Source organism: Anastrepha obliqua, chromosome 5, assembly GCF_027943255.1.
Source record: "Anastrepha obliqua isolate idAnaObli1 chromosome 5, idAnaObli1_1.0, whole genome shotgun sequence".
NCBI lineage: Eukaryota > Metazoa > Arthropoda > Insecta > Diptera > Tephritidae > Anastrepha > Anastrepha obliqua.
The window spans coordinates 126,724,686-126,740,328 of NC_072896.1; the positions used below are offsets into that span (position 1 = coordinate 126,724,686).

Sequence of the window (15,643 nt, forward strand, 5' to 3'; positions counted from 1 at the left end):
CATTGGCTCTACACTGCTGTCGTCAGACCCATTCTTCTATATGGAAATGTTGTCTGGTGGTGTGCTACGCAGAAAAAAACCTATTCTAATTTATTGAATAAGGTGCAGAGATCAGCGGAACTAGCAATATGCGGCGCCATGAAAACCACGCCATCCATGGCTTTGGACATCATGCTACATCTGCCACCCCTAGATCTCTTCTGCAAATACTCAGCGGCCTGCGCCGCTTTAAGGCTCAAAGCGAGCTCACAATGGAGAACTGTCACACATGGACATTCAACCATTTTAGACTCCTACACGGATATACCCAGTGACTGTGATTATCACCCTCCCATTCTTTGCTTCGAAAGGAATTTCCCAATGAAAATCCCTTCTAGACTGGAATGGCTTGAAGAAGATCCAACACCCAACACACCCGTTAAGATCTACACGGACGGATCCAAAATGGACACCGGTGTAGGATCAGGGTTATTTTGCGAAGAGCTTTCTATTAGTGAATCCTTTAAATTACCGGATCACTGTAGCGTTTTTCAAGCGGAAATAAACGCTATTCATGAAGCCTTAAAATGGTTAAAGATAAACAGAATATCTTCAACGGATATCTGCATTCTATCAGACAGCCAAGCTGCCCTACGAGCCCTGGATGCATTCCAAACAACATCAAGGAGTGTCTTACGTTGTCGCCAATCTCTAAATGAGATGGCCAAACAATATCGTATAATATTATGCTGGGTCCCAGGCCACAGAGATATACCAGGGAATTGTATGGCAGACCAACTTGCAAGGGAAGGTACCTGTATGCCAGACATAAGTAATTTTATGGAGATACCTCTCGCAACTTGTAAGCTTCTCATTAAGGACGCACTAATCAATTCTGCAAATCAGAGATGGATTAGCGCTAACACCTGCGAAATTGCTAGGCAAATATGGCCAAGGCTAAATTTACGTCTGTCCAAGAGTATTATAAAACTGAGTAGACTTCAAATCAGGACCTTAGTAGGCTGCAGAAATGAGGAGGAATTGGAAACAATTCAACACCTTTTTTGCACATGCCCGGCTCTAGCCAGAAGCAGAAACCGATTTTTAAAATCCTACTTCTTAACGAATATAGATAATCTATACACTTTAGGTATCAACAACCTTTTACGCTTTGTCAAAAGCTCAGGATGGTTCAATATGGAAAGGGAAATGTAGCCCAGCCCCCGCGGCTCACAACGGACCCATTCCGTGGTCTAAGTGGCATCGTTGTCTCTATGTGCGATGCGGCTGCCAAACCTATGGTATTCTTTTTTTACCGATTTTGCTTAAACCTTTGTTCAAATGTTTGATTCGAAAATGAATAGTGCTTATGAAAAACAACCTTTCCACATCTATGCCAATTGTGGCACTGCTGCTTTTCCCAATAATGCAGCACAAAGAATGAAGGGCGATGATGTATATAATGCCGCGATCGGCCAATACTAAGTTTTCACCACTATAAATACGTGGGCATACATAGCTTTGCCCAACTCCGCTCAATTATCTATTACGCTTCTTACTGATTTTCAGCTTTTGAGTTCGCTTGAGGAAGAAACTGCGTTGGTACTGCGCCTGGACTCAAACGCTTTCGCTTCACGCCTGAAGCAAAAAAGTCGTTTGGATTGAAATAATTGCTACAAATGTGAGCTGTGGCCGGCAATGAAGTACGGCACGTAATTTCTCACTGTTTTTGTTTTTTTTTGACGTGATAACGTCTTATAATTCGATTTAACAGGCTGCACGCACGAAAAAATGTGTCGTTACCTTGCTCATTACTGTTCATATGTAGTTACCTTGCTCATTACTGTTCATATGTAGTTACCTTGCTCATATTAGTGTTACCTTGCTCATTACTGTTCATATGTAGTTACCTTGCTCATATTAGTGTTACCTTGCTCATATGTAGTTACCTTGCTCATTGCATTGAATGAACTGCAAGCGAAAGAGCGGAAGGAACGACAAAGCAAACGAACGGCAACGTTCGACATCTTGCTCTCCCCTACTTAAGTGAGCGTATATATGTATGTATGTATATGCGCATATGTACATATATAAATTCACGTATTTGTATTGGCATCTGCCTTCTTATTGATTATTATTATTTTGATTTACTTGAAGAATTTCAAATAAAACCAAGTTTGTTAATAATACCTGTTGTTTTAATGTTATTATTATTATTTTTTTATTATATCTGAAGGAAAAAATGTATGGTAATATTTACCATATCTATACTAATATTATAAAGAGGAAAACTTTGTTTGTTTGGTTGTAATGAATAGGCTCAAAAACTACTGGACCGATTTTAAAAATTCTTTCACCATTCGAAAGCTACATCACGAGTAACAAGGATTATATTTTATTTTGGAAATAGGGCTCGAGATATAGGTCAAAACGTGGACCCGGGTAACCTTCGGATGTGTATGTACAATATGGGTATCAAATGAAAGCTGTTGATAAGTGTTTTAATACGGGGTAATTTTCATACCTATTGATGACTAGGGTCTCGAAATATATGCCAAAACGTGGACCCGCCGTGTCTTTGAACCGAATTAAACCAAACTTACACACATTGTTAAGTAGATATTGAAGATGATTTCCGTATAGTTTGAATACCTATTGGTAGATAGGGTCTCGAGATATAGGTCAAAACGTTGACCCGGGTAACCTTCGGATGTGTATGTACAATATGGGTATCAAATGGAAGCTGTTGGTGAATGCTTTAGTTCAGAGTATTTCCATCTGCTCCGTGACTAGGGTCTCGAGATAGAGACCAAAACGTGGACCCTAGAATGTGTTTGTACAATATGGATATCAAATGAAAGCTGTTGATAAGTGCTTTAATACGGGGTAATTTTCATACCTATTGATGACTAGGGTCTCGAAATATATGCCAAAACGTGGACCCGCCGTGTCTTTGAACCGAATTAAACCAAACTTACACACATTGTTAAGTAGGTATTGAAGATGATTTCCGTATAGTTTGAATACCTATTGGTAGATAGGGTCTCAAGATATAGGTGAAAACGTGGACCCGGGTAACCTTCGGACGTGTATGTACAATATGGGTATCAAATGAAAGCTGTTGGTGAATGCTTTAGTACAGAGTATTTTTCATGCCGCTCCGTGACTGGGGTCTCGAGATATAGGTCAAAACGTGGACCCGGGTAACCTTTGGTTGTGTTTGTACAATATGGGTATCAAATGAAAGCTGTTGATAAGTGCTTTAATACGGGGTAATTTGTTATGTTATGTAATGTAATGTAATGTTATGTTATGGTATGTTATGTTATGTTATGTTATGTTATGTTATGTTATGTTATGTTATTTTATGTTATGTTATGTTATGTTATGTTATGTTATGTTATGTTATGTTATGTTATGTTATGTTATGTTATGTTATGTTATGTTATGTTATGTTATGTTATGTTATGTTATGTTATGTTATGTTATGTTATGTTATGTTATGTTATGTTATGTTATGTTATGTTATGTTATGTTATGTTATGTTATGTTATGTTATGTTATGTTATGTTATGTTATGTTATGTTATGTTATGTTATGTTATGTTATGTTATGTTATGTTATGTTATGTTATGTTATGTTATGTTATGTTATGTTATGTTATGTTATGTTATGTTATGTTATGTTATGTTATGTTATGTTATGTTATGTTATGTTATGTTATGTTATGTTATGTTATGTTATGTTATGTTATGTTATGTTATGTTATGTTATGTTATGTTATGTTATGTTATGTTATGTTATGTTATGTTATGTTATGTTATGTTATGTTATGTTATGTTATGTTATGTTATGTTATGTTATGTTATGTTATGTTATGTTATGTTATGTTATGTTATGTTATGTTATGTTATGTTATGTTATGTTATGTTATGTTATGTTATGTTATGTTATGTTATGTTATGTTATGTTATGTTATGTTATGTTATGTTATGTTATGTTATGTTATGTTATGTTATGTTATGTTATGTTATGTTATGTTATGTTATGTTATGTTATGTTATGTTATGTTATGTTATGTTATGTTATGTTGTGTTATGTTATGTTATGTTATGTTATGTTATGTTATGTTATGTTATGTTATGTTATGTTATGTTATGTTATGTTATGTTATGTTATGTTATGTTATGTTATGTTATGTTATGTTATGTTATGTTATGTTATGTTATGTTATGTTATGTTATGTTATATTATGTTATGTTAATGTTAACTCATTCTCTATATCCATACAAAATATCTATCAAACAAATAAAATTAAAATTTTCTTTTGAAAATGCAACCATTCAATCAGTATTTTCTTATGACGTTATCACGTTAAGCTATCGTCAGTAAACCGACTTTACAGACAACCTCTTTTTTTTTTGTTTTTGCATATTCGTCGCACACTTGCTGCTTTTGCACGAAAAACAAGAATTTCGCGGCATTGTTTTTAATTTTAATTTTTAATATTGTATAAAATATTTTTCTTCCAATTCGCACCACTGAAAAGTAGTTTCATTCAGCTTGAAACACAGGCGCATTCACTAAAAGTGGTGACACTAGACCAACCACATTACTTTGTACAAAGAAAAGTATTGTCAAAGTAGAAAACAAAGAATTAATTCGCAGTGTTTCATTCTGGGCTGACAGCCACATGGACACGGTGAAAGGAAAAAACAAATAAGCTGATTTACCGATACCACCTTTAATAGATTCGCCTTGGCTTGAAACTAATGCCACTTAAAAATTTTCAACCAATACATACAAACGAATTGTCAAATAAGCAGGCATACATTTTTTGTTTTAACTACTTGGCTCACTGTATACACTGTGGGATTAGCCATCCGCTGACACAAGTAGTGTCTCTTTCCACAATCATAATTTACGCACATTTAATTTACGCATTTTGAATTATTCTTCTCTATGTAACGTATGTACATATGTATGTAACGCAACAGGTCCGGAGTGCAGTTTCTTGCACTTGTACGTTCTTCGAAAACACCTCCGCGCGGTCAGCGTCTATGTAGTCATAGATTTCACGATAATTTTCTCATGTAGTATTTACGTTATTTGCCATGACATCCCGGATTTCCGTTTTCCCTACAAACTCCTCAATCTTGCGTTAAAATGCCTCAGATTTGTAATAAAATCCCAAACGTTGAGAACTGGTGCGGGTCTTCGATATGCGCATTTTGCAGATAAATGCATAAGTAACATTTAATCAACATGTTGCTAAGCTCAGTGGATGTTGATAATCAGCTGCAACACACCGCACGTTAAAAATGAAAAAAATTTCTCAATATCGTTTGATTGATTGTATGTTCAAAACACTATCTCATACCGCATTCATTGCTGGTATTTTAGTAAGACGCAAATTCTTATTCTGAGCAAAACGAAATAATTATAAGACCAAATGCGTTTGCTTTTATTTCAAGCGTGTACAATGTAAGTTATTACGTTAAAATTATTATATTACAACTGCTTTAGATCGCTTTTTCTCGTCCTATCTGAATTTGAGTGAGGTCAAATTTTAGCATGGTGAGAGAGAGACCTTACAATGCGAGAGATCGCTTCAAATTTGAAAAGAAGCAGAACTGTGATTTTGCATTACTTTCAAATGGAAGAAAAGTATGGATGTACCTAGGGAAGAGAAAACCAAAAGAGAAGAAGAAAACTAAAACTTAGCTCTAGAAATATCCGAGCACACGTTTAGCTATTAATAAATAATTTAATTAAATAAATCTGCTGAAATTGAACACACTCTTAATTTGGAAGTTACTACCCGTCGTGTGCAGCAAATTTTGCAAGCGAATTCTAGTCTAGAATATGTAAAACGCGTACCTAAACCTAACTAAGTTAACCAAACGACACAATTTCAGATTGTCATTTGCAGAAAATTACCAACTTTGGGAAGATGAATGGGAAAGAGTATTTTTTCCGATCAATCTTTTTTCGAATAAATCTGGACAGACCAGATAGTTCCCAAATGTATTGCCCTGATAAAAGGAAGAAAAAGGAGGCGAGAATGGCTCGTAATTTTAGAGGGAGTTCTGTCATGGTTTGGGCAGCCACTAGTGTCAACAGCAAAAGGCATATACTTTCTTACTCGGTTTTCAAAAATAGCAGACTGTTTGATAGCGCTAAAAGCCTTAGAAGTGCGACTAATGTTGCATGCTCGAAAATTGATCAAAATGTTATATTATAAAAAACTTAATCAAATCGATGCCGACGAGGATCCAAAACAAATTACCAGGCGTTAAATTATAAACTATATACTTATATATACCATATAATTGGCGTGTACACCCTTTTTGGGTGTTTGGTCGAGCTCCTTCTCCTATTAGTGACGTGCGTCTTGTCTTGATGTTGTTCCACAAATTATAAACCCATCTCCAAGAAATATATTTCTTTATTTTAAACATAGTAACATTGGTCTTATATTATTCTCGTTCTGTAGATTTTACTTTTCTTAAATATTAATTAAAGTCTCGTGAAATGTATGCTTATTCCTGGATATTTTTAAAACCTTTATCCGTAAAAATTTAAATATTAAAGGCATAAGCCCGATAATAAAAAATATACAAAATTTATGGCGCAGAAGCTTGGACGATGACAATATCCAATGAGACATCCATTGGAGTGTTTGAGAGAAAGATTCTAAGGAAGATTTTCGGACCTTTACACGTTGGCGACGGCGAGTATCGCAGGCGATGGAACAATGAGCTGCAATACTTAAACAAATAAGAATTTAAATAATTCATTATACGTGAAAATGTTTTCATTTTGTATTTATGAAAGTGGGTATTTTAGAATGAGTGTATAATTATTTTCGATACATTATATTTTTTTATTTATGAATGCACACATAACTTGGTGCTAATGAAGGAAAATGCAGCTTGTTTATATTTTTCAAATTTTCTTTTCATTTATTTCATTTCAATTTTACGCCAATTTAATTATAATATTTATTAATACAATTATTATTAGTATTTACAGTTTTTGTTTTCGATTTCCCGCAACATTCACAAAACATTTATTTTCTTGTCTATTATTTGTAGAGTTTCTCATTTATTGATTTTCTTTATTTTATTTATTGGTTTTTCCGTTATTTTTACTCATATCCACGACTTCAGAGCTCTTGTCTATTAAATATTGTATTTATGTATATATATATTGTAGTATATAGCATATATGTATCTGTATAATCTATTCATATAGTATTCAATATATATTCTTGTGTCATTTACAATATGTTTGTATATAATTACTACATATACGTGTGTATGTATATGTGTTGTAGATCTTTTTGCAGCATTTAAAATCTAGACAAAATTATATGTATGTATGTATGTAGAAATTTTTATTTTTTACAAATCGTGTGTTATGGAAAAAGAGCAGGAGTTCAATGAGTTTTAATTTATGTATCGTACTAATATTTATTTATATGCTCGTTCAATGAATTTAGACACTTTCAGTTAAATGGTTTGACGTTGATTATTTTTTACCTTTTAAATATTTTCTATGTTTCTAAACATTTTAACAAGTATGCGTAAAAGTCTTCAATTTTGCTATTTTTTATTTAATAAGTAGGGATTTTATGCTTTCTACATTTTTCGTATCTATTTTTTTTTTTTTTTGTTCTTTTTTTTCATCTGTATATATGGATATTGAGTGTATTTTGCTATTAATATTTAGTATCGATCCACATACTTCTATATAGTGCAAATGGGTTTTTAATATTCAAGTATGTATGTGTGTATATGTATATGTTGGGCCATAGGTCTTTCTATTATTTAATTTAGATTTGCTCTACATTTGCGAATTGATTAGTTTTTGTTGTTTGTCACTGCTCGTCTTCCAATATAACTTCGCATGAACTCACACACAGTTTTGGTGGTTTCCATATTATGAATCGCATTTATGCACACACAAAAGAAAGTAAATAGGCGGGACTGTAAGGCTTAATTTTAAAATAAATTCAAAGACATAAGATGGAATTTTACATTGAGACGCCATGTAATAAAAAAATGACAACAAAGCTAGTGAGTCGAAAACCGACCAATGCACTTCAAATGTAGCTCCGCTCACCCTTATGCGAAAATTCAACGCAACGCGCTCGAAACGTATATTTTTATTTCCGCCTGCCTCACCATTTTGCCCTGCCCGCGATGTTTAAACAAGAAAATTATGGCCGTGCAAGCTCACGCACGCTTTTAGTGCCGTGCTGTAGACAGTTATATATTAACAGAGGCTTCTGTTACACAGATTTTCATTACACCAATAAGCGAATAATTGTATTGTTAATTAGTTGTAAAAAACTTCCGTTACATCTGAATATGCTATTAAAGTGTAATAATACAAAATGTGCCAGCCAATTTGATGCACGCACATTTCACGTTTCTTTATTTTCATTCTTGAAAGTATTTTTTCAAAAGTGAGACAGATTCAAGGCAGAAAACAAATTAACTGCGTACTGAAAACGAATGTCCATTAGGTCTGTTCATTAAGCAAATAATTTGTAACAATTGTTGTGTTGGTGTTCATGTATACAAAAAACTTGCAAAGTAGGGGAAAGTGAGAGAAATAAATGGCATTTCATTTTGAGGGGAAGTTCCAAGCTTTTACTGGATAAATTTTTACTTGTAAGAATTTGCAAGTGAGAACAACAGCTGATCGCAAAGTGAAAATAAATTTTACATTTAACTTAGAATGATGATTGAAATGGAGAATATAAGTAATATATTTGAGAAAAAATGTATAAATATTATTTGAAGTCATATATTAAATAGAAATCGGCCAATGAAATGAAGATATGTACTTCTGAACTACAGCCTCCAGTCACCTTTGCGGCAGTTTCCGAAAGACAAATCGTAAGCCTTAAAATTATATTTTGTGTTTTATTCTTGTACTTCTTGGTTTTTTACTGATTTGACAATATATTCATATTCATATATGTACAGACGGAAGCAAGGAAAATATGAAGAAAGCTGAGATTGCCACAACAACGCAATTGCTAATGGAATGTTCTTCATCTGACAGGGATGATGAAATGGAAAAAAATGTTGTGGACAAAAAAATATGATGCTAAGCCCGTTGTTTTGCATTTTATTTGCTTAAAATTAAAAAAAAAAAAATTTTTTTTTTTATAAGGCAGCACATCTGAAAAAATTTTAATTTTTTTGAATTTTCCCGCCAACAATTTTATCATCTGTTCGTAAAACTTACAAATTGTTACTGGTTTTGCGTTCATGTATTTTTTTGATATTTTCTCATTGAGAGCGAATTCTCGCGAATTAACTTACTGACAAGTTACTGGATAGTTTATACATGAACAGATTTATTGTTACACTTCGTTACATTACACTATGTTACATACATACCTATAATAATAATTTTGTGTCTGTAGTGTCCCCCAATGGCCGACACTTCGCCCTAAAAGTTCTTTTGTGTACTACAACATGTTTTCCAAGTAGTTAGTACTAGTCCTATTGACTAGCACTACTACCTTAAATGCATAACGCCAGGTTCGACTTAACCTAAATGTTCTCTGCCTCTTGTTGGGAATTGGTTGAAAGCCAATTCGTTCAGTAAATTTCAACAAATTCAGAATATCTGCAGCAACTGTAGCATTCTTGATTTCAATCGGATCCATTTGATCCTTAATGCTTAATTTATTTGAATGCGCAAATCTTGTACAGCTCGAGAAATGTGAAAACACGTGTGTTACGGCATTACTCAACTTTTAATTTTCCAATAGGCGAATGTACAAACATAAAATTACAAGTAAGTTGATAGAATTTCAAAGAATGTTCAAATATGTCGCTTTTGCTTTCACAGCATCACTAAAAACGCAGCGGAATTATTGGCATCGCAGTTATCTAACGGTAAGCGTATTGTTTTATCGTGGTTGGGCTCAACTGTTTGGACACATGATGGATGATTTGACTGAGTGGGGCATGTGAAGAAGGAGGGTTAGCTCCAAGACACATTGCATACAAAGATCGTAGCAGTAGAGCAAAAACAATAAGTGCAATGTATGTTGTTTTTGCTTTTGATATCTGGAAAGCCAAAATCTATAAACAAAGACTGGCAGTAATTTAAACAAAATTTTAGAATTTGAATACCAAATAAATAGAAAAAAGAGCAAATCAGCTGCTCTACCCGTTCGATATGCCTTGCCTAGAACCTTACGGCGCTTCTACGCAGCTACTACTAGCTTCGCATGGTGGACGCAGGAAATGCATCAAATCAATCGTTACGGATGGAACAAACTCCAGACGCAAATTAACAAAGACGATCGAGTGTCGGTAAAATCAAAGAAATTAAAAAAACAACTCTTTTAATTGGTTGTACGAAAAAATAACAGAAAATTTATTGGTTTTCCTTCTGTTGTTTCTTTGTTAAAAAAATTAAAGAGAAACTTCTTGCATATTACTACTTACAACTTAAAACGTACATTGGTATTATAATAATGAAACTTATTTAATTTGTAATTTTAAAATAATTTTATATGTATATATTTATAATTGTATATATATATAATGTATGTATGTATGAAAATGGGCGAGTGCGATTCTATATCACCACACTAGTTTGCCCTTTTTATTAACCTTTTATTTTATTTTAATTTAATTTTATACAGTAACTTTAAATTGTTTTCGCTTTTTCTTCTTCAGGTTGCTTTATTCATTTTTATTACATATTATTGTTGTTAATATTTTTTTTGTTTGTTTTTGTTTTATTTTAGTTTTTATTTGGCTAACTCAGCTTTAGGTGCTTTGTAGTTAGTGCATTTATTAATTAATATTTTTTCTAAATCTATAATAAAATCTAGTTTTACGATTAACTGTACATTAATTTAATATAGTTATTTAGATTTATTGTATTTATTAGACGCTACCACTAACATTCCGTAAATATTTAGTTACATTAGCGCTTAGCATTACTCATAGCTTATTTATGTTTCATATTTTACACCCTACTTTAATATTTTACAACGATACTAATTCCAAAGATACGATTAATAAAAATAGGAAAGGGGAAATTTTATATAGAAGGATTCGGTAAGGATTTTTTGTGTTTTTATTTTTTAGATTTTGTATATTTCAGTTTTTTTTTTGTTTTGTATCTACGTTTTTTTTTTTTTGTTTAATTTAGTTTGGTCCAGGTGATAGAGGTTAAATAATACACAAATTGTGTTTCTGAGCACAAAAGCCAGCCAACAACAATACGAAAAGGTAAGCAAAACAGGCGTTGAATCGGTTTCTATATCCCACATCAAACTATGGAAATGTCCGCAACAGCTATGGAAATGTGGCGAACGAATCTGCTTTATACTCAGCGCCACCCCATTGACTGCGGTAATGCACTCTATAAATTCCACTCAAGGCGTAGAAGTTTACTTGTTAATAGAGAAAAAAAAACAATCAAAATTATGCGCCTTACTAAAGTTGCTAAAAAACGGTTATGGTTAACTAAAATTGTGCATCCTAAGCAAATGTGGCCGTCTATCATAAATGGCAGTGATGAAGCAAAATGAAGCAAGAGCAATTGGAAACGGCTGGAAACTATCAGCGACACTGCTTAATTCAATGACTGGTTTGGAAAAACAAAAACAACACATAATATAACATAGACAAGTAAGTGGGTGAGGAGGAACATAGTTCGCAAAAGCAGTTGTCGGTCTACATAGACTTAGAACGCGCAATTTTTTTTTTTGTTAATTTTGTCATGTATGTTCATGTATGATGAGGTGTGTATGTACATATGCATGTATTTAAAATATAAGCAGCATTCATCAATATTAGTTTTAGTTTTGTCTTATGTTTCATTTGTTTTTGGCATTTGAACTTACAATATAACAAGCATCTAAGGCATTCTTAGAACCTTATAATTGTTAGTAAATTAATCGTAAACTTAAAAACACACATACGCACAAAACAAACGTGTGAACTACACGTGAACTAAACACTGGATTGGGAATTTCGGTGGAGTTTGCTAAAAATGGCGCAGCTTTAAGCAGAAATTGATAGCAAACAACGGCGAAATGTTCCGTAAAAAAAGTAGGTAGCAGGAAATTACAATCCCACTGATTCAACGCCTTCGATAGAGCACTGCGAACGAAACTGGGCACAAAAGACCGTGAGGTCGAAGTGCAAACCTTCAATAAATCTAAGCACTGTGCATTCTGTGCGTGCGTGCGTGATCGATCCGCCGTTTTGCTTCCTTTTGGATTGTTATACGCATGCATAGACTAACTTTGTCCTTATTTAATTGTGTTTTAACTGTAATTTTGCTTTAGTCTGATGTCGTTTTCAAGGAAAGAAATTTCTATGCGCTTTGTTTGCTAATTTCTCCATGCTAAAAATAAAGCAAATAAGAAGTAAATTTTTCTTTAATTTGAGATCATAAATAAATTACAATTTTCATAGTTAATATCCGTAAAATTAGTTTTATGTTTATTCTTACTAATATTTTTATTACTTTGCTTCGATTTTTCCGTTCTGTACTAAGGAAAATGTTATTCATAAAACAAGTGCGGTGTCGAAAACTAGAGACATAAAAAATAATAGAGGTATTCACAAAGCTTATTTATAACAATTTGCTTAATCCAGCATAAAAATTAAAGTTCTATACAATTTTAACAAGTTCATATAATTAAATTTCTTTTCTTCATTTTTTGTTTTAATTCGTTTTCCAAATTAGGAATACCTCTTGGAATATTTGCACGCATTATCGTGTATTGTGTAGTTTTTTATTTGTTTGCTTTTCTCATTTTGCTAAATTTTCTCTTATTGTGCCTGTTTGGCTGTTTGTCAGCGGGCATGCGTTTTTCTGTATTTGTACACAAATTTATTACGTTTTCAAATACAACACACACCGATACTCCATACCTTTAAAATCTGTAGTGATTTTTGTATTTACGATTTGCGTTTTGCGTTTTGTTTTTATCTTACCGAATTTCTTAATCAAAGTTCTAGGTTATGTGTGATCTAAGTTTTTACGCATTTACGCATTTACGCGTTTGTTGTTTATAACAGGCTTGTAGATATCTTGGTTCTGCTCTATATTTTTTACTTTTATTTTTTTTCTCAAACATTTTTTGCCTAGAACTTAACTTCTAGAATTGTTTACCATTAAATGAAATAAATTATACCTGCACCGCCGTCACATCTGTATGTACACTTGTGTATCTCACGTTCATTCATTTATTGTTGTGTACGAGCGGTTCTGCGAATAATCTTAATTCTTATTTGTTATTTGCTGTAGGTTTCTCCATTATTTCAAGTAGTCATATTCGATACACTGAGACTTGTCTAGAACATACAAACTTCATACTTCGTCAATCAGGTAATATTTAGTGTAACTTTTGGTCAGTGGTAGAATGGGAGTAGTTAGGTAGTGTTTAAAATCTGGTTTCCACAATTGCACATCCGTTTGTTATGCCTCTAGACTCAGAATGACAACCAATCTTGACATTTGGCATTTTATTGGATGCGTTGTGCGGCAGTTGCACAGCTTAGACAGTTGCTATTACTATCAGCAAATGGGCGATCTCTGCCACGCGATTTTTCAAATCAGGTGCTGCCCGCTCCAAGTTCTCATTAGCAAAGTCGCATGATGGGAATATATGCACCACATAAGCTGCTTGCTCACTGCCCGGTACCGGTATGTTCACTATGCCTGCAGCCATTTTCTGCTGCAAGTAGGTAATGAAGCCAGTTTGCAAGTTACGAGACTGTTGCAGTACGTCGGCGTGATCACGCCCGCATGGTAGTGCCAGCAGCATGCAATGTTCGTTTTCAAACTGTAAGCAAGAAGGTTGAGAGATTGCCATCTGTCACACTGAAAATGGATATTTGAAGCGCGATATAACTCACCTGCATCTTTTTAGTCACCCCCTCCAGTTGTGTTTGCTCCAGTCGCATACGTTGCGCTATACGCAGTGGTGGTGTGCTGCCGTCTCGGTTGCATGGCAGGGATGCGCGCGCAACATGTGGGTTTCCGAATACGAAATGCATCTGGACTGCCGCTTGATCGGTCTTGAGCGCCAGCAGGCCCTGCCACATGACTGGATAGCGTTGCAGTAAAGTGAGAAGGGAGTCGGCCGGGGGTGGTTGTGTCACTTGTAGATTGGCATGAGGTGGCGTCGCTACTTGCATGTTTCTAGTTTGAGTGGCGGATTGCGCACCAACTGGTATATTATCCGCATTAGCGCCTTAACAAATCAAAAATGATTTTATTATTTAATACAACTTTGATTATGCGAGAAATGTCTTACCTGTCATTGCTATTCGTTCCTTTTCACGCTGCAGCTGCTGTTGCTCTCGCTCGCGCTGCTCGCGCTCGTGTTCCAGCAGTTGTACAGGATGCAGGTGCGCAACAGCTACTGCTGGCGGCTGCACATTCACACTGCTAGTGGTAACGTTTGGTGCTGCTGACGACAGCTGTACCGTTGGCGCACCTATGAATGGACTGGCTGCACCTGCGCCTGGTGGTGGCGCTGTGGCCGGTGGTGGGGGAGCCACCACACTGTGCGCTGACACCGAACGATGCGCTGGCGGAGGTTCGATGGGTATTTGGCGACCAGCCTCGTAAAATGCGCGCTCCGAGTAATGGGGATGTGGTATGCGGGTGTTGTGTACATACACCTGAGCTATTTGAGGCGAATCTGTGGGGGAAAGTTTTTGTTACATTGGTATTTATATCTACATATATATGCATGTATGTATATTTATGTTGTTCAGTATTAATGTACCTGTAGCACGGTCTTGTGGACTCTGAAGGGCATGCGGCACAGCAATCGTGCGTGGGACACTGCCTGGCCTGCGCAGCTCCAATGGCGGACTGCCACCGAGTACTTTCTCGTCAAATTCTCCACGCAAAGAAGCGTTGATTGTTTCCTGTTGATTGCGCAAAATATGCTGGTAGATGATAAACGAGTCACGTGCTGGTACACCTCGAATTCCACTAACAGGAAAACTGGCCTCGCTCTGTCATAGAAATAATGTCAATTAATTTCATTTATTTTATAAAATTAAGCAAATCAAATCAAGTAACTAAGATCACAAAAAATTAACAAAAACAAAAGGAAAAAAATCCCGGGCCCTTTACCGGTGTTATGGGCGAGGCTTGTTGATGAGCGGGTGGTGGACTTTTTGTTGTGCGCGAGCCCGAACCATTACTGCAATAGCTGCCGATCTCATGCTGCGTCCACAAATTGGGTATGGCAAAAATTAGTATATACTTCAACGATTTACAGAATTAAAGATTTAGGGTTTTTTGTAAATTCCTAAGGATTCTACATTTCACTTCACATTTATTATTTAAATTTAGCCAATAACACTGATCAAAGTGTCGGATGTACTTTCTCTGAGTAGATGCGCCCTACCCAATATTTTATTGCCTCTTTATCCACTAAAACTATTTTGAAGATTAAGTGAAAGATGGAGAAACTTTGACTTACCATGTTTGGCTCAAAAGGTGGCATCGGCAGGCCCGTCGGCAGAAGAAGCGGCGTTACTCGCGTTTGGCCCTGAGGACTCAGGGTTGGAATGCTGGTGCGAATGCTGCCCACACCTATTAAAAACAGAAAAATATAATAAAAAAAAAATATACGGATACG

At 34.9% G+C, this 15,643-nt stretch overlaps 1 protein-coding gene across 6 annotated transcripts in view; it reads right to left on the bottom strand.

Annotated features, from left to right (window-relative positions):
* Nucleotides 1–12,797: 12,797 nt before the first annotated feature.
* The window catches only part of LOC129247148 (protein split ends), a 108,264-nt gene continuing 105,418 nt past the window's right edge, over nucleotides 12,798–15,643 (bottom strand). For all 6 annotated transcript variants that reach the window (XM_054886105.1, XM_054886106.1, XM_054886109.1 and 3 more), the window contains 5 exons: nucleotides 15,485–15,597; nucleotides 14,777–15,011; nucleotides 14,300–14,689; nucleotides 13,899–14,236; nucleotides 12,798–13,825 (listed from right to left, as the gene is read on the bottom strand). In XM_054886105.1, the coding sequence (XP_054742080.1) occupies nucleotides 13,538–13,825; nucleotides 13,899–14,236; nucleotides 14,300–14,689; nucleotides 14,777–15,011; nucleotides 15,485–15,597 (1,364 nt within the window). In that variant the 3' untranslated portion in view covers nucleotides 12,798–13,537. The remainder of the gene's footprint in view (nucleotides 13,826–13,898; nucleotides 14,237–14,299; nucleotides 14,690–14,776; nucleotides 15,012–15,484; nucleotides 15,598–15,643) is intronic.